At 43.2% G+C, this 27,441-nt stretch overlaps 2 protein-coding genes across 4 annotated transcripts in view; both read right to left on the bottom strand.

Moving 5' to 3' along the window:
- Positions 1-19,491, bottom strand: FBXO5 (F-box protein 5). Of its 2 annotated transcripts, XM_006114979.4 has the most exons (6): positions 19,354-19,491; positions 15,016-15,123; positions 10,950-11,674; positions 8,727-8,817; positions 4,805-4,987; positions 1-1,157 (listed from the first exon to the last, which is right to left on the bottom strand). In XM_006114979.4, the coding sequence occupies exons 3-6, from the start codon at positions 11,654-11,656 to the stop codon at positions 906-908; spliced, it is 1,233 nt and encodes a 410-aa protein (XP_006115041.2). In that variant the 5' UTR covers positions 11,657-11,674; positions 15,016-15,123; positions 19,354-19,491; the 3' UTR covers positions 1-905. The 2 variants fall into 2 exon arrangements, with proteins under 2 accessions (XP_006115041.2, XP_075780586.1); XM_075924471.1 differs by lacking the exons at positions 15,016-15,123; positions 19,354-19,491 and adding an exon at positions 13,891-14,985.
- The window catches only part of MTRF1L (mitochondrial translation release factor 1 like), a 21,269-nt gene continuing 12,022 nt past the window's right edge, over positions 18,195-27,441 (bottom strand). For both annotated transcript variants that reach the window (XM_075924472.1, XM_075924473.1), the window contains exons 4-7: positions 26,173-26,336; positions 23,658-23,775; positions 20,835-20,971; positions 18,195-19,864 (exon numbers count right to left, since the gene is read on the bottom strand). In XM_075924472.1, the coding sequence (XP_075780587.1) occupies positions 19,649-19,864; positions 20,835-20,971; positions 23,658-23,775; positions 26,173-26,336 (635 nt within the window). In that variant the 3' untranslated portion in view covers positions 18,195-19,648. The remainder of the gene's footprint in view (positions 19,865-20,834; positions 20,972-23,657; positions 23,776-26,172; positions 26,337-27,441) is intronic.

Genomic DNA, 27,441 nt, shown 5'->3' on the forward strand with positions numbered 1-27,441 from the left:
TTCTGTTGAAAACATTTTAATTTATTTTCACATTTACAGTATGAAAGGGACACGGACAAATATTTAAAGTAATATTTACAAATATATACAAAAAACCTAAAATTTAACATAGTTTGCAGAAAAGCGACAACCCAGTTCTCTAGCTATTTCGTGACACTATATTTTTTTTTTTCCTTTTTGGGATGGAGTCAGTATGGCAAGAGTGCTATGTCAGTCCATAGCTCCTTGATCACACAAAACAGGGGAGGAATGAAGAAACACCAGTAAAATCCAAGATTAATTTAAGGTAAATCATTAGACTTGCTAGTGTTTTGAAAATTTGGCTAACTTCTGATTCCAATTTTAGACTGATGAGGAAAAGCCTTGAACACAAAGCACATGCCCTAAAGACCAAGAGTCTTGAAACTCTCTGAAAATAAAAGGGCCTCATATACACATGCCATTTCCAATTTCTACTGTGAACTCATTTGAAAGACTTTTCTGGAGAAATAAAATCAAACATTATTTAATTAAAACAAAATTCAGTCCTCAAAATAATTCTTCAGACTCCGCAATAAGCTAGTTTCAGACATATAGAACCGCACGCCAAAAATGACTAGTTAACCTTGCTCTTTTTTTAAGTTCATAGTTAAGAACATTCTTTAAAATATACTGTATAATTCATATATAAAATTTTCTTTTAAAGGTTATAAATGAATAAAAAACATGTTTAGGAAAGGACAAATTTCGGAAAATTCTCAAAAAGTTTAAAAATTGCCTAGGAATGGATCTAGGACATATTTAACTTATTTTCTTTTTAAAAATAGAATATTTACCAAGAAGCACTTCCACACTTTTCTTCAGGATAACTTCCACCTCTGAATTAACCTCTGGGATATAATAGCTGCCCCTGATAGCACAACAGATCATAATCTCCGCAAATTCTGCTTGCTTTTTTTTGTACCAGGAAGAAGTCCGAGCTTAGAGCTAGATTTCAGAGGTTTGCCACTTGCACAGTCTCTGGAATTGTGGTAGCAGCACAGGCACTTGGTGCAAAAGTCAAAGCCACAGCTTTCACGGCTGCATGTTGCCCTCTGTAGATAGGAGTTATATTTTGCAGGTGAGCTACAGCGGCTGCAAACCTTAAGGCTTTCGGTATTTTTCAAGGTCTTGGCAGCCTATTGGGAAAATACACATTTTTTTAATTGAAATAATCATTGGAATAAGTCAATACACAAACATCAAAGCCTTCCCCCTTATTCTGTAAGAGCCTGACTTTGTTAAGGGCATGTAGCAAGACCCATGTTTTCTCTCTTCTTGCTGAAGTTGAGTGACAGAACTAGAGAGCAAAGTGCTGGTCTACAAGAAAATGGGCAACCTAGCCTAGTGAGTAGGCCACAAGAGTGACCCTCCATTTTAGTGGGCTGAAAGATTGTTGTAACCAAGATAGTCTCCTGGGATAGGGTAGTTATGCTAACTGCACTTATGTACCTAGAATTTGTAGGGTGTGCCAACTGAACTTTTACAGTGTTTTGACTGGATGCAGACAGCGCACACATCTTTCACAGGCAATGTTATGTGCTATCAGCACGTACCTCACTTCAAATGCCCTTGCTTTACATGTGAGTCACTTTAATACCAGTAGGAAAAACATCTTTATGGACAGAAACCAGTGGAATTTGGCAACGGTAAACAAAATGTTTTGTGGACCACACACAGAACCCTAATGTACTGCATACAGCCCATGGGCTGCAAATTGCCCACCACTGCTCTAAGATGTGCAGCTGCCTAAGAAACCCTGTGCAGGGTCTTAGGGCTGCCACGCACATAGCCGTGTGCAGCCAGGGGAAGTGCACCTTCTCAAAGTTCCCCTTACCCCATCCCCAGCAGCATGGACCTACCATAGCCAGGAGAGAGGTGCCCATCTGCCAAACCCAACCCAGCCTCACCAGAGCAGCCATTACTGGCAGAGAGATGCCTCTCACCTGGCCCAGAGCTGCTGCAGTGAAAGAGGACTGAGGATCAGGGGAAAAATCTCTCCCAAGGAAGCTTGTACCCCTAAATCCCAGCCCCATCCCATATCCAGTACCCCTAGCCTTCACTACCACTATGTCCCAATCCTCTGCCCCAACCCTGAGCCCCTCCCACACTAAACCGCTCAGCACATTTGCTTTCACAAGAGATAACATCTATTTAGAATTACATTCAACTTAAAACACTGTAAATGGGACTAATTTTGAAAAGTGATAAGCACCCATCCTCTGAAAAATCAGTCTCCTCCCAAGATACCTGAAGGTGGGCACTCAAAAATGGAGGCAGTCAAAATCACTTATCCAGTGTTCCCTGTTAGCTGAGCACTTGTGCAGCTACTCAGAGATTCAGGTGCTGCCCACAGACGGCAAACATATTTCTAGTGGTAGTGCATATCCACATATGCCTCAGTGAACATAACATTTATTTTTATTTATTTGTCATCTTGGTGAATTTAGTGTTTTAATGTTTTCTTAGTTCAAACACCAGATCTGGCTCACCCGATTACTGTGTCATATGACTAATATTTGAAGCTTACCCAAATTACGAAGCACTTGGCTAACCTCAAAATCATCTCCAATCAGACAAAAATTTCACTTGCAGCAGCTATTAGCCAAGTAAAAATCCCAACTAAAATGAAATCAGAAACTTCTGATTTGAAAGATGAGGCAAATCATCTGAACTAGAAGATCTGGAGGTTAGTAAATTCTTGAGTAGCAAAAGCCACTGATCCTAAAGTGCAAATTCAGCATGTCAAGAATAATAGTCTTGTGATCAAATTAGGAAAAGCTATAAAGTCAAAACAAGAGATTCAGTTTACCCCAGAAAACACACAAATTTGTGCTGAATGTTCCATACAATTTGATAAACGTGCGTGTGACTGTGTGCAAGAATTAAGCACATTGTATTTGCACTTTCATCTTTAATATGTACAACACTTTCTACATAAGCCCTACGTTGGACAAACAAGAAGTTCCAAACCCAGAGAAATTCAAATTTTTATCTTTGCAACATTTATGCCCCTTGGGAGATAGAATGGTCTGTTTAGTCAGTTTCACCATCTAGTTGTCAGTGCTGTTGTGTTCATGGAAACAGATTCAGCATAGTAGAGGCATATCCATGATCCCTTCTATACCATGAACTATATTATGACAGGCTTCTTCAATGAAGGTTGCAGAGTAGGTGAGGTCTTAACTGTTAGGCAAGTAAAGAGGCTAAGCATGCTGAAACATTGTGTTGTAGTCTCATTGAAGCACACTAGTAGGTATACTAGGAAACAGAGCCTTTTTCAGTTCTATACAACTAGAAGAGAAGCATAGCATAGGCAAGCAACACAGATTTTTTTTCCCCACAGATGTGCTGATATTAGGGATATAGATGTTCAATCAGTTAATTGGTAAGGAATGGAGCAGCTAACCACCTGCCATGAGCAGGGGCCTGCTAACAGACCCACTGGAGTCCCACCACAGACAGGAACTTCTCTGATCCTTCTGTGCAAGGAGCCCTCCCCCCACCACTGCATTTAATCAGTTAACCAGTTAAACAAGATTTTATATCCCTAGTTGACATAGGCCTGTACTGGCTTAAAATTGACCTACGAGTCATTGGCCTTTCTTGGATAGACACTAGAGATGTCAATGTGTAGTCCACTACATGATTAACTGATAAGCTTAGGCCTATTGACTACACACACTCCCCCCACCATATATCAGAGGCAGCAAGGGGGGAGGAGCAGGAGTCAGTGTCTGTGAAGAGCTGGCTTTAAGCAGGCTCCCCACGAGCACCCAATCTGACTGTAACCCACCATTCTACTGCCTCAGAGAATGAGGGGGGCAGGCTGAAGCTGATTCACATGGAGAGCCAGCTTTCAAGCAGGCTCCCTGGGCATGCCAGCTCCGAAGACCCGGCTGCACCCCCTCTCCTGTCCCCACGCTGCCAGATACAGAGGCAGCAGCACGGGGTGGCTGGAGACTCCCCAGGAGTGGGACTGGGAGCACACTGGCTGCCAGCTCTGCCCCCGGAGACTATCAAAGAGTCATGTAACCACTAAGATTTAATGCGGTTACACAACTGTTCAGTTACACAATATCTAGCATCCCTAGTAGACATGTTATATTACAAAGTGAGACAGTTCTTTAGGGGCAGGGAAAGAACAGAAGGCAACCAGGGAGAAGCCACAAACACTTTTCACTTGTGCCCTGAGCTAAGACACCCAAGTATTCTTCTAATAGCTTTATACAATGAAGTACAGCTTATTGTATTATGCATGCCCTCTCATCGCATTAGTGATTTTGACTCTGTCCTACTCTACTTACTTTGCAATACTGAGGTGCCACAAAGGGGGTAGAAACTTCTTTCAAGTCTCCTGACAAAGTCTCTCCTGTAGGCTGTGCCTACATTTTACACTTTTTTCAGTGTACTCAATTAGCGCCATTAGCACAGGTTTACGCAGCAGTGTCAGTGTATGCATCTCCCAACAAGCATAAACAGTGAAAAGATAGAATTCTAATTACTCTGTGTTTGAAACCTCCTATTTATCAGTCATGGGGCTTATGTAAAAGTTGTTGTACACATTCAAGATGATGTGCAAATACATGTGCTTAATGCTCCTCACTTATCAAATTGTATAGAACATTCAGCACAATTTTAAACAATATAGTTTTCATAATTATCAAATTTAGATTATACTTAGAAAATGCTACTAGTGTTTAGAGTTGTTCATTTTAGAAGCTGTTCATGTGCTATTCCTGACAATGCGTCAGTAGTTGAAAAGGAAAAGAAATATCAGCATTACCTCTGAAAACTCCATATGTCGGCTGTAAGAAACATTGTGATTGCTCTGGTTGGATGCTTTGGATCTGGATGCTTTTTTGGATGAACTGCTTGGAGGAGCTGCTGTCTGAACAGAAGCTAAAGCTGCTCGGTATAGTACATATTCCCTTGTTACTGTATGTTCTGAGGGCGGTACACTACCATCCTGTTAAGAAGTAAAACGTGATTAAGATTTAACAAGGCTCCTCTAAGTAACTGCCAGTATAAAAATCTAATTTTTAATGTAAAGTAACTTTGTGTTTGTCTTTAACATTGCAATTAATCACAATTAATTTTAAAAAAACAATTATTTAAGAACCCTAGTTTAAAATAGTAATGAGAGAAGCTACTTACACAACAAGCACAGGTAAAATGATGGGCACATAACTTACTATGGAGGGTTGAAAAAAATTACCATAGTCTTGCAAGCCAGAGAAAAGTTTACAAATAAAATGCCAATACTTAATTTTAAACAGTGCTAGAATACCAATTTAAATGTAATTTGTAATAAAAATAATATAAGCCATCACTATGCCTTCAGTGTTGCCATGGAAATTTATGTATTTTAAAAGTAAAAAAATAATAATTATAATTATTTAAATAGGTATTCTATTATTGTTTAGCAGTCAGATTAAAACCACAATTAAGCACAACTTTGTAATCAAATTAATTTGTCTTCAGTTAATTTCTTGAGTTAACTATAATTAATTGACAGCCCTATTTTAAACACCAGGAGACAACATGGTTACGGTCATCCTTAACTTCAGTACTTTTCAGTCACAGTGAATGTTGTTTTCAAGTTACTACACTAAGACAAACAATACAACTGAGTCAACTGTAAAATTCTAGAACAAGCCACTTTTTTTAAGCAATACTTTGTTGTGGTGAATAGGAATGTTTGTATCTTTTCCACCAACTGGATTTTTAGTTCAGATTTTCCACATTTGCACTTCGGGATTAAAAAAAGGAAATCTTAATAGAATATGTATTTAAATCAGCAGTGTTCCACCTTTCTAGCCAGTGGGCCAAACAGTTTAAAAGAAAAAAGGCAATAATCAATAATTTTGGGACAGATTCTCAGCCCTGCTCCACTACTGAGGTGACACAGAGTGTAGAACTCCTTCAAGTCTCTCGACACACAGTTCCACCTGTAGGTTGTATCTACATTTAACACTTTTTTCAGGATTCAGAGTATGTACTCAACTTGATTAGCACAGGTTTAAGTAGCAGAGTCAACAGTGAGGCATGGCTGAAGCAAGTAGAGAACAGACATATCTGAAGGATGTGCATACGTACCCTAGCACCACATTGCTCTCTACTTACCCACAACATGGCTTCCCATTACGGATGTAAAATCCCAGTTAAATGTTAGGCTTGACTGGTATTTAACCAATTGACTAACTACAGTGGGATCCTGGCCTGAGGGCTGCTCCATATCTACTGGAGTGATCTCTGTCCACTGTGTACAACAGGTGGGGAGCTGCTCTAACCCCCACCTGTTATCCAGAATAGGGATGTAATACTGTAGTTCCGTGGTCCCCAACACGGTGACCGCGGGCGCCATGGCGCCCGCGGGGGCATTTCAATGCGCCCGCCAGGTGCTTGGGGCTGGCCTGGCCCCGGGCACATGGCGCACGGGCGCTTGGCGGGGAGAGCGCCGGGCGCTCGGCACTCGGGGGGGGGGGGGAGCGCCGGCTCCGGGCGCGCGGCACTCGGCGGGAGTGGGGGGGAGCGCGGCACTCGGCGGGAGGGGGGGGGAGCGCCGGCTCCGGGCGCGCGGCACTGGGGGGGGGGGGGGGGGGGGGCGGGGAGCGCCGGCCCCGGGTGCGTGGCCCTTGGAGGGGGCCCCACCCCCGGGTGCGCAGCTATGGGGGGGCCGCCCCCGGTCCCTGCCCCCTGGCGCCCGGCGGGCAAACGGCCACGCCCCCTGGCACCCGACAACCTAAAAAGGTTGGGGACCACTGCTGTAGTTGATTAACTGATAAGCAAAAGCTTTTAAGTCAATGTTATGGACTACACGCATTCTTCCCCCTTCCCTCCAGTACATTTTTTGGCAGCCCAGCTCAGTTCGGGCTCCCATCGGGTCTGGGACTGACCCCTGCTATGGATATGTATTTAAAGTGTATTAGAAGCCAGGCAGGCAGGCAGCTCGGCTCACGCCAGGTCTGGGAGTTCAGCCCCCCACCCTCCTCTCAGACAAGGGCTGCTGCCACCCTGCACTGCTGCTTCTGTATCAGCAGCGGACCAGCCCCAGCCTGGCATCCCATGCTGCTGTCTCTGATACAGAGGCAGCAGCACAGAGTGGCAAGAGGTGCCTGGGGAGTGGGGCTGGAGCACACTGGCTGCTGGCCCCACACCTTGGGACTATAGAATAGTTGAGTAAAGGATAAGAATTCATGAGGTTAATCAACTATTCAATTAACCGATATTTAACATCCCTAATTCAGAACCCATAAATGTTAGGGTGATGCTTACTGGTTAACCATTCACATCCCTATTCCCAATCTGCACTAATATTTTTAGCCTGTAGTGTCCTGCTGCCTTCCCACTGCTGGAGCCTTCTCCAGTTTTAAACCAAGACTGCTGCAACAGGAAAAAGATCTAGCAGAGAAGGCAGCTGTGGAAAGCCTCCATCAGTTCTCAGAGCACTCCCTTGCCAGACGAAAAGTTTTGGTAAGAATCAGTCTTTCCCCTCTGCCTCGCCCTGCCAGAGGGTTATACTGTTGCTTAACTATTATACGCTGCAATCTGGATGCAGCTTGCATTTCTCTGTAGTATGTAGTTACACATACGCTGCATGTTGCTGAATGTGGGGTGTAGTGAAGAATAGCCATATATATAGACCTGATGTATTTCAATTTAATTCGGGGGGAGAGGGATAGCTCAGTGGCTTGAGCATTGGCCTGCCAAACCCAGGGTTGTGAGTTCAATCCGTGAGGAGGCCATTAGAGATCTGGGGCAAATATGTCAGAGATGGTACTTGGTCCTGCTGTGAGGACTGGACTCAATGACCTCTCAAGGTCCCTTCCAGCTCTATGATATAGATATATCTTCATAGATCATGCTTACCATTTCACAAAAGGAACACATTGGCAGTGACTTGAATACTTCCTTAGCTGGCATGTGGTTCACTGGAGACTAGATGCTGCTTTTATAAATTAGAGCAGCCATTAATGCTGGGCAGTAAATCAGTATGCCTTGGCTAGCTGAGGCCTCTATTTACACTTCCGGAGTGCCTGGCTGTTACAGTGAGGAAGGAGCTCCATCTTCTAGTAGGTAAGGCTCAGGCATTCAGTCACAACTTCTATCCCACTCACTCAGACTTCCAAATCCTTACAGGGAAAGGGATAATGCAGGAATCTCAAAAATATTTTATCTTTCCTCCTCCGAAACACAGCACACAGTAGAGAGCTATAGATCATTTACAGTAGTGATGTAAAATCTGTTTAAACTGCTTAACTGATTAAAAGGGGAAGGTGGGCAAGGCCTGTTTTGGCCGGTCTAGAGCACTCCTGCCTGTGGCAGGCCCAGCAGGACTGGAGCAGTCCCCTACCAGCAGCAGGCAGCTACAGCAACCACTGGTCAACAGTAACTGGTAACGGGTGAGGATTACAGGTTGACCATTAATATCCCTAATCTGCAGCAGACAGCACCTGGGTCAAAGCACTCCTGGCTCTAGGGCTACAAGTGAAGCAGTGGGTAGCATTTGAGGAGGGATGCCTCTACATCCTCTTCCTAAGAAACACCTCAGTTTAAATATCTCAGGGCACAAATCAGAGAACACACTTTTAATATAGAATCAAACAATTTAAGGTCTTCAATCTCAAAAGCAAAAGCTTGCCCTCAAGCAACAAGTTGGATACTCCTGAATCAGATTTAAAAAATTATCAAATGCAGGAACTTACAGAAAGGCTTTTCACTGCTCTATTGTACACTTGGAACGCCCATTTGTCTTCTTTTAAAATTTTCTTCCATGTTTTGCTCACTTTAGCCACACTATAATGAAAACATAAACATCTTAAGCACCTTCTGAAAGTAAAAATTAATTTGTTTTATCAACATTATGTCCAAGATATAGTCCACTACTTTAAATGTCCTCAAGAGACGGATTCCACCCTTCTCCATTTCAAGAGGAAGGCTACTCTATCACCTCTTCACTATTTATAATTGGTAGTATAAGCTGAACCTCTCTCATCTGGCATTCTCTGGTCTGGCAATATCCATGGTCCAGTACGATTTTAGTTAGCAAGATGTCCACTTATCATGGGTTTGGCTAAGTTTCTTGGGGTCCCATAGTTTGTTTACAGCCACCAGACATGGATCTCAGTGTTCTGTGCTGCTATTTAGCTCTAATTTACCCCTAAATGTTTTCTAAGAGCTCAATAAACAGTGGAAGTGTGGGTAATGCCGCTTGATAATATTGAACTCCCGTGGTCTGGCAAATTCTTTGGTCTAGTACAGGCAGTCCCTGGGTTACGTACAAGATAGGGACTGTAGGTTTGTTCTTAAGTTGAATCTGTATGTAAGTCGGAACTGGCGTCCAGTTCTGACTTACATACAGAATCAACTTAAGAACCCCAAGCGTCCCCAAGTCAGCTGCTGCTGAAACTGATCAGCAGCTGATTCCAGGAAGCCCGGGGCAGAGCAACTCTGCCTGGGGCTTCCTGTAGTCAGCGCTGGTCAGTTTCAGCAGCAGCTAAATCAGGACGCCTGGGGCAGAGCAGCTGGGGTGCTGCTGGGTTGCTCCAGTAGCGCCGCTCCTCAGCACTACTGGAGCAACCCAGCAGCACCCCATCTGCTCTGCCGCAGGCGTCCTGATTCAGCCGCTGCTGAAACTGACCAGCAGCGGCTGAATCAGGACCAGAGCAGCTGGGGTGCTCCTGGGTTGGATCAGTAGCGCCCAGAGCGGCGCTGCGGGACCAACCGGCAGCACCCCAGCTGCTCTGCCACAGGCGTCCAGAGAAAAGCCTAGTCTGCTTGGGGGGGGGGGGGGGGGGGGCGTACTAGCTGCGCAACCCCCCACCCCAGCAGACCAGGAAGACACAGGCGGCGGACCGAGACGCACCGCGGTCCCGCCGCCTGGGTCCTCTGCGGCTTTGCTCCCCGTCTCCCTGGTCTGCTGGAGACCAGCAGACCAGGGAGACGGGGAGCAAAGCCTCTGAGGACGCCGGCAGCGGGACAGCCGCAGGGCGTCTGTGCTGTCCCGCTGCCGGCTTCCCCCGCGGCTTTGCAAAGCCTCGGGGAAGCCGGCAGAGGAGCAGCCCAGGCGCGCCTGGGGTGCCCCACTGCCCGAGCCCCCTCCTCGGCTTTGCAAAGCCGCAGGGAAGCCGGCAGAGGAGCAGCCCAGGCGCGCCTGGGGTGCCCCACTGCCCGAGCCCCCTCCTCGGCTTTGCAAAGCCGCAGGGAAGCTGGCAGAGGAGCAGCCCATGCGCGCCTGGGGTGCCCCACTGCCCGAGCCCCCCCCCGGCTTTGCAAAGCCGCTGGGAAGCCGAGCCCCCCCACAGCTGGACTGCTCCGCTGCCGGCTTCCCTGCGGCTTTGCAAAGCCGCGGGGGGGTGGAGGAAGGGGGGGGCTCGGGCAGCCCAGGCACCCCTGGTCTGCCCGAGCACCTCCGCGGCTTTGCTCTGCGTCTTCCTGGTCTGCAGACCAGGGAGACGCAGAGAAAGCCCCAGAGTACACGGGCGGCAGGACCGCGAGGTCCCGCAGTCCGTGTACTCTGGGGCAGCCCTGTTCGTATCTGCGGATCCGACATAAGTCGGATCCGCGTAAGTCGGGGACTGCCTGTATCAGTCAGGTCCTGAGGGTGCCAGATTAGAGGTTCAACCTGTACTCAAAATGTGCCAGACTGCTGCAAAAATAAAAGATGACATGGTGTCCATCCCCATGATTTTATCTCATGAATAGATAATAAGTTTTTAATTAAAGATGTATATCACCTCTATATAGGAACATGCATCACATTGATAGTAATGCAACTTTTAAAGGATACTTCTGAAGTTATTAGAAAAAATATAATATTAACCAATATGCACAAGTCAAGTTCATATGCACAGAACAGCATCCTTTCTGGTCCCCACTAGCACTATTACTTTCCCAATGAGAAACTCCTACAAGATTAGTAAACTTACTTTATTAAGTCCATCTCATCAAGATGCCTTAAGATGTTTGCTAACAGATGTCTGAGGTCCCTTTGGAAGAGTTCATCAAGAAAGTCTATTCCATCTAATCCCATTTTCTTGCCAATTAGATTCTGAAGTCCAAGGCTTCCCTGGGAAACAATTCTGTCCACAATAGCCCATGATTTCAAATTTCTTTTACCACTTTTTTTCAAAGTTGAGCAAACCAATTCTTCAAAATGGGTAACTGGTAACAAGTTTTTTTTACAGAGTTGTACTTGGCTTTGGTTCTTCATGAGAGAGTGATTTGGTGTGCCATATATATTTCCTGCCAGTAATATACTGTCATCATGTTCTGTCGGATCAGTGTACTGGTTGCTCAACATAGAGGAATAACCACTATCCTCATTTAGCTTACTGTTTTCTAATGCCTCCATTTCACAGGCCCCTTCAACAAACCTGCATAATACTTGCTGATTTTCTTTGTTATGTACATGTTTTCCTTCAGCTTTGGGATCAAAATTTCTGGGGGTTGCATTCTGCAGTTCACTATGCAACAGCCTCTGATATGCTTTTGCACAGTCTTTACAAGACCCTTCCCCATAATTCGAGGTAGAGAATTCTAGTTTTGTCTTTACTGCCTCAGTCTTTGCGAGTCCAGAACAGACATGGTTACAATTAAAATCACATTTCATTTTGGCAGAGTTGTTTGCTTTCATTATTTTCTGGCTTGTGCTCTGCAACAAAACAACAAAGTATTAATCCAAAACAGCACAGTGCTGTAGAAGTCAAGCAGGTGATTCAAAATGTGGTACTCTTCAGAGATATTACTGACTCTCATCTAGCATGGGTTAGGCCTCAGCATTGCTTGAGTGCATGCCCTTCTGGTTCCAAACACCAAGTGATGATTAAAATTCCAACAGCATCTTTTCACAAGTATAGGGTGTTACCCCCTGGGTATAATTGTACCAACATGAATTCAATTTTTTCTCCTGCCTTTTAGGATGGATTTAAAGGCACTCACTTCCTATCTTAAATACCATATTTTCAAGTGGCCCCTAACATCAACAGAGCGCTTGCAACTAAGGGTTCCACGACATAGTTCAACTAAGGGTAGCCACTGAACTAGAGAACTTGGCTCTTGGATGTTAATTTGCCACCAGGCAGAACCAGGCACAGAATATCAGGCCAAAGTACACTTAAAAGGATGGCTTAGGATGTCCTAATCTCCTCCCCCCAATGAGGGAGTGGAAGTGATGGTGGAATGGGTCAAGAAGGCACTCTCAGGCACAGGGTTTTTGACTGAAAGGGGAAGAGGGGGCACAGCAGGGCAGGTATTAGGGAAGCTAAATCCTTTGCCATTACAGGCAGTCCCCGGGTTACATGAATCCGACTTACATCGGATCCCTACTTACAAACGGGGTGAGACAACCCCGCACTAGCTGCTTCCCCCCAGCAGACCAGGGAGATGCAAAGCTAGCGCCCCCCCACAGCAGACCAGGGAGCAGCTTTTCTCAGCAGACACCTCAGCTTGAGAATAAAGGACTGAGGGAAGTGAGGTGTGGGAGAACAGAACTGAGCTCTGGAGAAATGTTTGTCTAGAGTTTCCCCTACAATATGTACCAGTTCCGACTTACATACAAATTCAACTTAAGAACAAACCTACAGTCCCTATCTTGTACGTAACCCGGGGACTGCCTGTAATGGCACTATACCATCACATATATTTGTGGTAAAACATGAGGGTACTCTTTGTATGCTGTGGTGAGGGATTATTTCCTCTATATGTTCACAATGTGGGGAAAATAGGTGATCTTCTGCACACTAGGAATAGCTAAAGTGTCTATCCATGTGGTCACAGTACAAAGGCAAAATAGCAATCATAGGCATTTCCAGGCCTTTGGGGAAAATGGGTGCTCCATAAATGTCTGAGGTGGAGGGAACTGGTGTCTGTATAATTAGGACCATGAACATCCTTTTTGTAAGGTAAAAATAATTAAAGTAGACGGAGCTTGGTCCTGCCTTGAGGGCGGGGGGCTGGACTCGATGACCTCTTGAGGTCCCTTCCAGTCCTATTATTCTATGAAATCCACCTGTGTATTGTAAATGGTGCAAAGAGGCAGTTCTTGCTTAGCTAAATTAGTGAAGATGACCCCCCCCCTGCACTGTGGTTAGAGAAGGTGCCTCTCATAGCCTTATTTGCAGCAGAAATAAGGTCCTTGCCGCCTTCTGGGGTCACTAAGCCACACCAGGCTAGGGAGCTGATAAGTACATTGCAGGGGCCGAGAGCTGTCAATGTATTTTCATGCTCAACAGCCAGTGCCTGTGCTGGGCCCCTGCAGAAGGACCCCCAGCTCTGCCATCCTCACAATAGGTCTTACCATTTCTTTTCCACATTTTAAGCGTTTTCCCCCCAAAACGGGGGCGCGGGGCCAATCGGCCGCCAGTTTGGGCAGTGTCCCCTCCCGCCGGCATGGCCTGGGCGGGCGGGAGATTGGGCGGCGCGGCTCCTCCTCAGCCTTCCTCCCGCCCGCCGAGACCCTCGGGCTGCGCTTCCCTCGCTTGGGGGAGCAGCGCGGGGCCCCGCTTTCCCGCCACAAGTGGAGGGGAGGTTGCCCGAAAGGCAGCCGGGGGGCAAATGCATGAAAAGCCCGGGGGGGGGGGGGTGGGCGGAGGGTCTCGGGATGCGGGCCGGTGCCATTCGGCGGCTGCTCTGGGGAACCCCCCCCCCGCCGGTCCCAGGCACGTTCGGCTTCCCCAGCCCAAGCCCCCAGCCCGGCAGCGAGCCCCGCTCCCGCCATCTGCCCGGGGCCCGAGCAGGGCGCCCCAGCCCGACCGAGGTGCCCGGGCGCCGAGCCCGCCTCAGCCTGGGGGTGCCAGAGCCCCGCGCCCGGGACAAGTCAGCCCCTCCTCCCCGCCCCTGCGGCGGCTCCTCGGCCCGTCCCCGCGGTACCTGGGGCGCTGCTGCCTCCGCGCCAACCGCGGCTTCTGACTCTGGGCTGCTGCGCCGCCGCGCTTGCCGGGTACTTTTAAAAACTTTGAATTTGGTATCCAAAATCCCGGCGGCCAATCAGATGCCGCCGCACGAGCCAGGTCGCCCAATGGCGGCGAGGCTGCAAACGGCGGCCAATCCCGGGCCTCGCGAGGAGGAGCCACCCTCAGATTTTTCCCTCGTCGCAGAGGGAGGAGCGAGGTGAGCGCGCGCGCAAGGGTGTGTCCGAGAGACTGGCGGGCAGCGCGCGCTCTCCCGGCACACACGTGGAGCGCGGCAGAGAGAATTCCGCGCCGCCAGCTGCAGTGGCGCCTTCTCTGAACCGCCCAACCCATTACCCTCCTGGGTCCTAGCTCGCTCCGTCACTACGTGCTGCTGCATGCAGTCACTGCGCGCCCAGCGTCTCTGCACTAGCTGTGCTGAGTAACCAGCGGACCCCTTTTTTAGGAAAATGTATTGCAGAGGAGCGGGACATACGCTATTGAGGTTTATTTTGTAAATCATTCTCTGATCGTCGGTAAATCACCCCCCAAGTCTATATGCCTCAGTTTCCCTAATCTGTAAGGGTGTGGGGAACTGTACTTTATTGGACTTCTGGGGCTGCCCAACACCTAGAATGTAAATTCCTTGGAAACCTTCTTAGGGAGAACAGGAATGCAGGTCTTTCCAATGTGCTAGCACAAGTGAACCAGGCTTACATTAACTATAAACTGCGGTATAGTATAATCCAACAGGAATTTTGTGCAGAATATTCTTTGCAGATTTTGTGATTTCTCCCCAGCCCTTGCGCTCCCACCTGTGCCTAGCAAATGCCTGTGCCTATGGCAGACAGCAAAAGCCCTAGCCACCCCAGGCTGTCAACAGGAGCAGTAGCAGCCTGGGGCTGACAGCTGGAGCATTATTATATTGTGTTGTTGTGAGAAATAAGATGCTTCATTTTAAAATACCAGGTGTGGAATTTTTTATATTACGGTGCAAAATTATCCCAGGAGTTAGTTCCTGTTAACTAATATCTTCTTCCCCCTATATATGTTATTGGACCATTTAATTATTCTTTTGAACTACAGGAGCTGCAGTTTCACTTACCCAGTGCTGTGGTTTGGTTTATGCCTCTCAGGTTCCAATATTCTCCCTCACCCCTAGTGGTGGTTAGCTGACCAAAGTTCTTCAGTACCCCCAAATAGTCAGTGTCACCTAGACAATAGTGGAACAGAGTTCAGCAGATAAAATCCTATCTCAGGACTGGCTTGTTTCATACTTCTCAGCTATACAAAATACGTTTAACAAGGATCTTTCATGTATGCAGCATGTGATTTACTTTATTTGTAGGAAGAAGAGGATAGAATAGGTTGCCCTGCTCTCCATAATAGAACCATTCACTTTAGACTCTGCTTGCCTGTCTAATAAATAAATTCCCATGGCTATTAGAACAATGGAAATGCTTATTCCTTTAAGTACTTGTCTATAAGATGCTCAGTTGCAGTGGAGAAGCAATTCAGGATTAAGTCCACTATCTACATAAAACAAGAGTCCATCCAGGCCTGGAAATAGGTATCAATAAAGGATAGTGTCTGTGGACAATGTTATAGGTAGCAATGTAAGACATATTGTTCATTCAACAACTGTTAGGTTTAAAAGCTTCAGGGGGTAGCCAACTTAGTATGTACAGGAAAAAACAACAAATGATCTGGTAGCATTTTATAGACTAACAAAACATGTAGATGGTATCATGAGCTTTCGTGGGCTCAGCCCACTTCTAGATGACAGGAGTTTTGAGGTTAAGATGTGCAGACCCAAAATAAATAGAAGAAAAGCAGGGGAGGGGAGGAGGGTATTTCAATTTTAGGAATGATCTATAAAGATCCTGTAGGTGATTGTCTCTGTCTGTGGGATTGGAACAAATCCGGTTGTATCTTAGGGCTAGGCTGTATCCACCCCAGACACATTTCTCAGTCTATTGTATACAGCCAAGCCCTAAAGAACTCAATCCTGATGAAGGATGGTTGGGACACTATCAACCTAACATTCAATGAAGGTGCAAGCAGCTCTTTGTGTAGATTCCTGTCAGGAAGAATACTATCTATTGACTTTGATTCTTATCTGCTTCGTTTTAACTACCCAATCTTCAGATACTTACTGACTCCCTTCCTGTTTTTCCCTTTGATTTTCCATACTCTCTGCTCCCTGTCTCCCACCCCTCCTCCTCTCCTATTTATTTTGGGTCTGCATATCCTAAACTCAAAACTCCAGTCATCTGAAGAAGTGGGCTGTGTCCACGAAAGCTCATGATACCATCTACATGTTTTGTTAGTCTATAAAGTGCTACCAGTCCATTTGTTGTTAGGTTTAAATAAGCCTTTCTCTTTCCAACACCCATTTTGTTCCCTAAGTGATCCTGTATACCAGCCTTAGTACTAACCTGCATTCTATAGAGCATTGATGCAGATGCTTTATTTTACCCATTAAAGTAGTTCCACTGAAGTCAGGGAAGTACTTAACACTCAAAGTTAGGTATATGTATCAGTTTGCAAGAGAGGTGCCTTTACATTATAAGTTCAGACTATATCATTTACATGCAAAATCAGAAGGTACTGTGTGTCCGTTACAGCAATCCTCATTCCCCTTAAGTTCTTAAAATCAGCTCCACAGGGAACACAATATAGTCATCTCACATCTCAGTGGGCCCACACAAGAACAGTGTCAGTGAAGCCACAAAGTTGTTGGAGAATGGGTCCCTCCACTCAAATGAACATGAAATGGAGGGGAGGTGATTTTATGAACTCAGGGCAGGCTGGTAGAGTGAGAGACTTTGTGTACTCTCCTCCCCCCACAACCCTGATTGGCCCAGAGGCAGGAGTGTGTGAAGTCTCCTCCAGCCACCAGGGATGGGGCGCACCTAGACGGAACAGTCCCCCTCTGCCCGAGGCCCCATGATCACTTCCAAAATTTGTGAATTGGCTCCCTTCAAAAATTATTGCCCACCCTTGCTTCAAAGCAACTACATTCATGGATAAAGTTAAGCTTGTGCTTTACAGAATAGAGCTTAGTACTAAGGCCAGGTTACAGGATCTCTTGATATCTTGCCTCTGCAAGCCAGATTTAAATGAACCCTTAATTTTATATGAAACTTTAATGAAGATATAAACTTGCTGATGTTTAGTTTTGTAACCCACATTTCCTAATTTTTTAGAATATATCATGTTACATTTTATATGTATGTGAAATTGTTTTTATAAGCAAACTGCTGCAAAGATTGTTTTACATACTAACTTGTTTTTATTCTAATATATAATGGTGACTTTGTTATATAGAAGCCTGAAATAAACATTTTTACCTGTAACAACATTTTGCTTCATTTTATGAATCATTTGTTGTCCTATAGATTTTATTATATATGCAATACATAGTGTTATGGTCTGTTATAAAGATTGTGCTTATCATCACTGTGTGTATGTGGGCAGTCACAGTTGCTTTCAGCAAATATAAATATAGTGTTGCTAATTTATCCTCTGTTTTAATGACAGAAAAAATACCAGTAGAGTTGAAAGGCAGAATTTTCCTTTATATAAATTGTGCTGGTTTGTCCCCATCACATGTTATTCATTTAGATATGATAATTTAAAAAATTATAAAATTTCAAGCACCTCACCTGGTACTAAAATAAGCCTTGGCTTATCAGTTACTGTTAATAGTTACACGCAGGCTCCCGGTCCCGCTCCCAGGGAGCAGGATCAGAGCCTGCAACATGGGGCAACAGCTGGGTCCTAGAAGTGGGGCCAGTAGTTGGTACAGCAAGCTGGCTGCCATCCTGCACTGCTGCCTCTGATACAGAAATTGACCAACAGAAGCTGCAAGTGCGGTGCTTGCAGGCACTTGCAGTGGACCAGCTGCCTCCCTGTCCCCAAGAGGTGCACAGAGTCATGCCTGCCAGTAGCACCCAACCATTTTGAGTGGTGTGGGGTCACGATGGCATGCAGGCAGCTTGCTTGCTTAAGTGCTCCACTGAAGTGCCAGACAAGAGCTGCCTATTGTAAGCATCTCCCAGCCAGGGTCAGATCCTACACCTCCTTCTGCATCCCAACCCTCTGCCCTTGGTCAGAATTTGCTCCAGCATCCAAATTCTGTCCCAGACACCATACCTCCTTCATTAATATAACAGAAAAGTGCAGCCCATAAGCACTTACCACAGGCAATAAAAACCCTACCTTTACAGATGACATTAACATTTTACTGAAAGTTACAGAAAATAGTCTCACCACCATAAGTTTTCTAATAGTATATAACCTTTATATAACTGATAAAGCAAGAAATACCTGAGGTTTTGGCTTCCAGATAGTACATCCCAAATCCATAAAGGAATTGGGTTTTGCAACACTGAGCCTATCTTCCCACTGCTTTGAAAATAACTGGAATTCACAAAGTGTATGTGAGGTGCCTAGATTCCCTATATGATTCATGGGGAGAGATAGCATCAGAATATGATATCCACAAAAGTCAGCAAGCTAAGCCACAGCTGCCTAAGCTAGCAGATGGAAGATGTTGATGAGAAAGATGTGTCCTATGTCCTGGTCATCTCAAATGCCTTTTAGAGTTCAGTTCCTAAATCTGGTCTTCAGGGAGGCACCTATTTTTGCTTGTAATCCACAACCAGGAACCCTTCTTAGGATACATCTAGACTACAGAGCTTTTCCAGGATACCAGAGATATCCCAGAAAAACTCTGCCATGTTCAAGGATTGCGTCTGCTTTTCAGAAAAAATTTTCGGAAAAGCAGATGTGTCTTTTCGGCATCCCTATAAACCTCATTCTATGAGGAAGAAGAGATGTTCCAAAAGAGAGTTTTTTTCCGACATTTGACCCTACATAGATTGCGGTTCGCAATTTGTGTATCTTTTTCCAAATGTTCTTTGTAGTGTAGACACAGCCTTGGAGTCATTTTCATAAGAAACAGCTTAAGTACCTGACTCACTCCACACAAAGTGGCTGTAGAGAAGAGGGAATATCCCTTGTAATTTTTAGCTCATTGGTTAAAGTACTCAGCTGAGACATGGGAGACCGACCCTCTTTTAATTTTCCCCTCTGTCTGATGAGAAGGGATTTGAAGAGGCATCTCCTACCTCTCAAGAATCTTAGCCACTGGATTATGGAATATTCTGATGTAAATCTCTCTGTCTCTCATATTTAATTCATTCTACTTTAATAAGATAATTGAATATTAATTGGGCTAGCGACCAAAACAGTCATTGTTAGTCACATGGCTAGATCAATCACCTGTGATGTAGGCCACCTCACTTCAGTGCACAACTAAGTGGCCTAAATGTTATCAAAAGGAGGCTCCCTACATACTTGGCTTTATACTGTACGGAACAGATTTTTATGCTCAAATGAAGCCTAGAACTAGAAGCAACTAAGTTTTTCTGCATACCTTTTGAAAGTAGAGCAGCAATGTCCTCAGGTGAGAAAGTAAAAACTGCAATCACTTCAAACTCAATCGTATTTACTTTAGATTTCCTATTCTGTAACAACGTCTCATAGAAAAATCTAGTCTTCTACTCCGGTCAATAGGAAAAAATGTTTAGAGGTCATGAGGAGATAAATTAGTCCTCCGTGATGGTCTGAAATACAATTTATACCGCCTATGTAATGTTCCAGCAGTCATGCAGCTAATCTTTGTCAGGGTATCCATACCTGTCAGTACAGGATTTGGCAAAGAACAAAGTTCAGGTCAGATTTGTTTTTTCATTTTCTGAAATAATTTCCATTAAAGTTTCATAATCAGCATATTCTCTCAGGGATTTTATCATTTCATTTAGAAGTTCTTCCCCTAACATAAATTTATGAATATGATGCACTGTTCTGTTTATCCTGTGTTCAGTAACACGATCCTGTGGAAAGTTGTATGTTCTGATCTTCTCGGATCTTCCTTTGGTCCCAATCTACCACATAAGAAGAATAAATTTATCACCATGGTATTCTTTTTAAGCATAGAACAATATACTGGTTAAGGATTTGAATATCAGTTCTTTTCTTCCTAATGGAAATATACAAATATTCAATACAGGGATTTAGTAATTGGATTAACCCACAGATTTGCTCACTATAGCTATGGCTAAGAATAACAAGTTCCTAGAGTTCTTAGATATCTATATGAAAAACTGTACCTATATGAAGTCTAGTGTAGCCATCACTGGATAATAAATTTATATGTGAATTAAAATCCAGTATTGTCTCTAGTATTATGATTAGTTATATTCAGCAGTTGTTTCAATTCACTTGTTTCATCAGGACTCTAGATCTTCTATAACACTATGTATCAAATATAGCTAGAATGCAAATTTTATGTATGTCACTTCATAGTTAAAGGTCAAATATTTAATAAATTACCAGGTTTAGAAACTTTTTTTGTGCTGTATCCTGCTGCAAAGTCTTTCCTTTCTAATAGCACATAGTTTCTAATTACAATGAATTTTCACAACGCGGACTGAATATTATACATCTTGTACCTGAAATATTTTTCAGGCAGGTTAATTAATTAAAAAAAAAAAAAAGGTAGCAATTTGAAATCTGTTCAGAGATTTAATGTGATTAGTACTATGTCCTGATGGAACTAGATGAGTAGTAACAAGTGCTACTACTTGTGTGATCATACTGCTATTAACATTACATGCATGGTAATTAAATATTGTCAATCCCTGTGTATGACAATTAGCTCAATGTGTAAGATTACTAGCCAGGGTGAACAATACTCGTGCCACCAAGCTTTACCTAATCCTTTTGCACTGCAATTTAATGGAATAAGATATTTGTGCACTGCATTTAACTATTTCCCTACTTCTGTCTCCCACTTGTACGTCAGCCCAGCAGTCTCATACACACAAAGCTATTCATTTGCAAAATAAATCCTACCTGAATCTTTCTGGCATTATATCTCTTTTTTGTCTCTTCTTCTAGTTTGATGCTGTAGAGTTTAGCACGAAGAATTTTCATAGCAATCTCTTTATTTTTTATTTGAGATCTCTCTTGTTGACATTCAGACACTACACCTGATTATAGCCAAAAACATAATCCAAATTAACTTTTAGTAAGTACAAAAATATTGTGATTGCATCTGCTACTACCTTATTTACCACATTAAGGAGGCAAAAACATAACATAAAATCCAAAATTTGTAATAATTAAGTATGCGATTTGATCATGGAGGTCATGGATTCTGTAACTTTAGCAGAAGTCCATGACTTCTTTAGCTTCAGATTCAGCCACACTTTAGCTTTCTTTTCAGCTCCACTGTGACATATCCTGATTTTTTACTTTTTGTTCCATGACTGTTCTGTGAATTTTGCTTAATTTTACCATGAAAAAAATCATATCCGTAGTAAAAGTTCAGGCTGATATTCAGGTTAGGATTGAACTGCACAGGCCCTTTATTCACCATATACACAAGATACATACATTTATAGTTGAATATGATACCCTATGGGGAATCTGTGAAAAAAGATGAGTGATGTGATCTGACCCTCAGATGAGGAAGATAATCTTATCATCTATGTTTTGTATAATCTTGATTAAAGAAATTTTCTTTAAAGAGAGGCCAAAGAAGCTGCAGTAATCAATGTGGGAGGATCAGGGCCTAAACAATTATTAGAGCACCACACATATATGATCTTCCACCATAAAAAGACATGATCCCCATCCTGAAAGCTTACAGTCTAAGTTAAACAAGGAGAAGGAGGTGTGAGAAATGAATATCAAGACATGAAATACACTGAAGGAAACAGAAATCAGAATCACCAAATAAACTACAGTCCTCAAAACTGGCATAACTGAGCAAATGTTGAAAGAGACTGAACCAAGATAAGCCAGAAAAATGGGATGAACCTGGAACAGGATTGCTTCTCAATGAACCTTACACAAAAGAGATAAAATGGAGAAATTTGGTGTAGTGCCGTGTTTTGGCATAGCTAACCCAATGTTTAAGGTTTGAAAACTAGAAGACTATAGTATTGAAAACCAAATTGAGTATAGCCCTTTTTGTTAAAACATAGTAATTAATGTGTTTATAGGGATGAAGAAAAAAACCACACTTAATGGAATTCCTTTTTTAAAAATAATTACTAAAATTAACTAAAAATAACACTGTTTTTGAAAAATAGAATCATTTCCATGAAGTATGTACATTTTCCCTTTATTTTTAAAAAATATTGACTTATGGATCTGAGCATTGCTGGGTAAATTTGCTAGTTGTGAATAAAAAGTGAGAATGGTTTACATGAACTGGAGTGTTAAAAGGAGGTGGTCTGCAAAACTGTGACCAGGAGAGTTAGGAAAACATTTGAGATGGAGACTCTTTTGTTCTCATAGTTTTGGAATACATTAGAGTTATATCAAACAAAACAGAAATTGATTTGCATGATAAAATTATCATTGCTAACTAAGAAGAGGTAAATTCCACGTACAGGCAATCACCGAGTTACGCGGATCCGACTTATGTCGGATCCGCAGTTACGAACGGGGCCCTCCCTCTTCCTGGTCTCCAGCAGACCAGGGAGAGGAAGCAAAGCGGCGGAACACGCGGGCAGCGGACAGCCCAGACGCGTCTGGACTGTCAGCTGCCCGCGTGCTCCGCGGCTTTGCTCTGCTTTGCTCTGTCCGCTGCCCGCGTTTTCCGCTGCTTTGCTCCCCGTCCCCCTGGTCTGCAGACCAGGGGGACGGGGAGCAAAGCAGAGCAAAGCGGCAGAGCACGCGGGCAGCTGACAGCCCAGACGCGACTGGGCTGTCCGCTGCCCGCGTGTTCTGCTGCTTTGCTCCCTGTCCCCCTGGTCCCTGTCCCACCGTTTCAAGTCTGCAGACCAGGGGGACAGGGAGCAAAGCAGAGGAAAGCCGCGGAGCCTGGGGTTCTTAAGTTGAATCTGTATGTAAGTCAGAACTGGCGTCCAGATTCAGCCGCTGTTGAAACTGATCAGTTTCAGCAGCGGCTGAATCTGGACGCCAGTTCCTACTTACATATAGATTCAACTTAAGAACAAACCTACAGTCCCTATCTTGTACGTAACCCGGGGACTGCCTGTATAGAGTACTTCCATACTCAAGCAAATCATTGTCCTAATAGTCTTACCTTTTTGGAAGAACTACTTCTTGTTATATGTGAAATTTACTAAACACAAAAAGTGATAAGTTGTAATCAATTGGCTCCCCTCATCGCGAAAGCAGACATTTATCACAATGCACCTCCATCTTCAGTTCTAACATACTAATAATTTACTACCAAACCCCATGAAACAGAAGCCACCAGGTGTGCCAAAAGGGATTGTGGTTTTGTGATGTAGAGAAATATCCACTGAGATCTACATTTGGATATAGTTTTATAAAGTTTGCAGAAACAACCATTTATTACACTGACACTTTCTGAAATCCTTATCCTATTAGGATTTTACAATATAAAGTTACATAATTTTTGTATTCCAGCTCTTAAAAAGAGTTTGAAGTAGGAGAAGAACACAGAATTATTCAGCTTTATGATCTTTCATTCTGAGAAGATATCTGCATTTTAGTTATGACTAGGGGGCTTCTTCCTGCTTCCTACGCTTGCCTCCCCCCTACTCTCTACACTCGCCAACCGCAAGCTTGATGACATCATTCTGTCGCACGGCAGGAAAACCTTTTTAAATCTAGAGAGAGAAGAGACAATAGCTTTATACTGTGGATTATTTATAAATAGTAACTTGTAGGTACCTGTTGGAATATGAACTATCCGTACAGCACTGTCAGTGGTATTTACATGCTGGCCCCCAGCTCCACTTGCTCGTTTAGTTTCAATTTGCAAATCTTTAGGATTAATTATCAGATTGATCTGTGATAGGGAAGACAGAACAAACAAAAGCAAACCTCACACACCTCTTGTTCTTTTCTAGACCAATGACAATTATTTTAATATAAATACACACAACTTTTTTAAACAGTATATTTCAGCAGGAGACCAAAACCATTTCAAGTTGATGAGGAGTGCAATGTAATAACAAGTTACAGAAAGCACAATACGGTACTGATAATCAGACTGCAGTGCAAACTGGAAGGCAAAGATCAACACAAATCTTTAATTCTCAGCTAGTTTAAAGTTGCTAACTCAGTAAAACTCTGATGAGAACAAAAGTCACAGAAAATAATTTTAGGAAGAGGAAAATATGATATATATAGAGAATGCATAGGTAAATGAAATCTCTAAGTTCAACATAGAATAATCACAGTTTTTTGCCACTGTGTTCAGGATGCAAGGCCACCTCTGATACACCTTTGCTGAAGTCCAACTAAGGAAGAACCAACATTTGGATGAGAGATTCCTGGCACATTTTTCCTTCCCTCTCTGACCAATTTGCATTCCCACTTCCCCTATACTAAAGCATTCTTCGGGAATTATTATGGACTTTGATTCTAAAACACTGATTTTGAATGGAGCATTTTTTTGTGTTTAGCAAACTTTTATTATAAATAAGGTATCAAAACTAAAGAGATCTTATTCCATACAAAGTAATTGTCCACAAGCTATATCAGAGAAGATCCTATTGAACTCACAACAGGAGGATCTGGAAGAAATCCACAAACACACACTATTATGTGTGCCCCTGCTCTCTAGCTTCTTCAGTCAGAAATATGATCATTAGGCACAACTTGACTTGGGATATTATATTAACCCCATACAAAGGAAAGAGAGATCAAAAAACTGAAAAAAGGAAAGATTTTACATCTATTCAATATGTCAAGTAATGGGGGTTGTTCATGGGAAAGAACATAAGAATGAACATACTGGCCCCTTTTCCGAAAGGGGCATGTTAATTTCACAGGTCGTAATAGGGAAATCCGCGGGGGATTTAAATATCCCCCGCGGCATTTAAATAAAAATGTCCCCCGCTTTTTTCCGGCTTTTAGAAAAGCCGGAAAAGAGCGTCTACACTGGCCCCGATCCTCCGGAAAAAAAGCCCTTTTCCAGAGGATCTTATTCCTACTTTGAAGGAATAAGATCCTCCGGAAAAGGGCTTTTTTTCCGGAGGATCAGGGCCAGTGTAGACGCTCTTTTCCGGCTTTTCTAAAAGCCGGAAAAAAGCGGCGGACATTTTTATTTAAATGCCGCGGGGGATATTTAAATCCCCCGCGGATTTCCCTATTACGACCTGTGAAATTAACATGCCCCTTTCGGAAAAGGGGCCAGTGTAGACGAGCCCATTGGGTCAGACCAAAGGTCCATCTAGCACAGTATCCTATCTTCCGACAGTGGCCAATGCCAAGTGCCCTAGAGGGACTGTACAAAACAGGTAATCATCAAGTGATCCTACCCCTGTTGCCCACCCTAGCTTCTGACATACAGAAGCTAGAGACACCATTCCTACCCATCCTGGCAAATAGCCATTAATGGACCTATCCTCCATGAATTTTTGAACCCTGCTGAAGTCCTGGCCTTCAAAATATCCTCTGGCAAGGATTTCCACAGGTTGACTGTGTTGCATAAAGTAGGACTTTATTTTGGTTGTTTTAAACCTGCTACCTATTAATTTCATTTGGTGATCCCTAGTCCTTATGGGAACAAGTAAATATCTTTCTTATTCACCTTCTCCACACTAGTCAAGATTTTGTAGATGTCTCTTGTACTTCCACTTAGTCTCCTCTTTTCTAAGCTGAAAAGTCACAGTCTTTTTAATCTTTCTTTGTAAGGCACCTGTTCCAAACCCCTAATCATTTTTGTTGCCCTTTTCTGAACTTTTTCTAATGCTAAGATTTTTTTTTGAGATGAGGTGACCACATCTGTATGCAGTATTAAAGATGTGGGCACACCACGGATTTAGAGAGGCAGTAAGATATCCTCTATCACTTTTTTAATGATACCTAACATTCTCTTTGTTTTTTTGACTATTGCTACAAATTGAGTGGATGTTTTCAGACAACTATCCACATTGACTCCAAGATCTCTCTCGAGTGGTAGCAGCTAATTTAGCTCCATATAATTTTGTACATATATTTCGGATTATTTTTTCCAATGTGCATTACTTTACATTCATCAACTTTAAATTTCATTTGTCATTTTGTTGTCCAGTCTCTTAGTTTTGTGAGATCCTTCTGAATCTCTTCACAGTCTACTTTGGTCTTAACTAACTTGAGCAGTTTAATGTCATCTGCAAATTTTGCCACCTCACTGTGTACTCCTCTCTCCAGATCATTTATCATTAGGGACAATTTATTATATTTAAATACATCTTACCTCCATTGGTTGGGGTAATATTGCAATAGTCATTGTACTGGTGTGAACACGGCCTTGCTTTTCTGTCTTTGGCACTCGCTGAACACGGTGCACTCCTCCTTCAAACTTCATGAGCTTGTATGCTTCAAGACCTACTATACTGGCAGCTGCATGTCTCAGGCCACCTTAAAGACAAAGACAAAACAGTCTTAATACAACTATCCTGTTCTAAATTAAATGCTTTAAATTGTAGGATACTAAAATGTGTTGTTGGGGAAAATATAGGAATGATTTATCAAGTGATTTATCTATTTGTAGTCTGAATCAGACTTTACTTAATTATAAAGTACCTCCTCATCAGTCAACCTTGCACATGCTAAATAAATAAAACCAGCCAACCTGTGTTCGATTCCTCAACATTCTGCAGCACTCCTGCTTTCTATACATGTTGTCCCATGTAGCTTTCAGTTTTGGGGGAAAAAATCAAGACTGCTGATTATACAGTGAAGAGGCAGACAACGTTCTGTCTTGACTGAGTGTTCCAATAGGAAATTTCCATAGGAGTTATCTTCTAATTATTTTAAAAAAGCAAGCAGTGAACAAGGAAAAATGTTTTAAATAACATCTTCAGTCTTGTTTATACCCAAATATGCAAAAACTCCCAAGAACAAAATTCCCTACAGGCTGTTTGTTAAAGGGAGGTTTGTCAAATTCATTCTGTGGAGGAGGCCAAATGCCATTTTAAATTATGCTTATGGGCCATGATGTATATTTAGAACTATTTATCCTCCTCTCACTGATATCAATGGGAAGTTTAAAAAAAGAACATGAGTGGAATACGGTCTCTGTACAGTAACAAACTTATTATTTGTAAGTAATTTGTCATATTCAATATTATTTAAAGGAAAAAGTTGCTCAACTTCAGGATGACTATTTTTGTTCTTTGCGTCTCCTTCCCATCTTCCTTTAGTCTTCTTCCTCTCATCCCTGTTTTTATATTTATTTTCTTTCTTTCTCTGCATTTCCTTTCCTGATGAGAAGGAGGAAACATCCTCAGTTCCAAACCACACCCTTTCAGCAAATGAAACAGTTAAGGCTGACAACTGGAATTTGGAGTTAAACCCAATGAGATTAATAGGAATGGAAAGGTGATATCATAAATGTCATTCCTAAATCAGTATTCATGTTAGATTCTCTCTTCAAGGACTAGGCAGAATCTTTTGTAATGAAAGCCAAAACAGTGCAGAAACTGACAATGACATTTAGGTCACCAAAAACTATTTCACGGGC

The sequence above is a fragment of the Pelodiscus sinensis genome, chromosome 3, assembly GCF_049634645.1.
Source record: "Pelodiscus sinensis isolate JC-2024 chromosome 3, ASM4963464v1, whole genome shotgun sequence".
Classification (NCBI taxonomy): Eukaryota; Metazoa; Chordata; order Testudines; family Trionychidae; genus Pelodiscus; species Pelodiscus sinensis.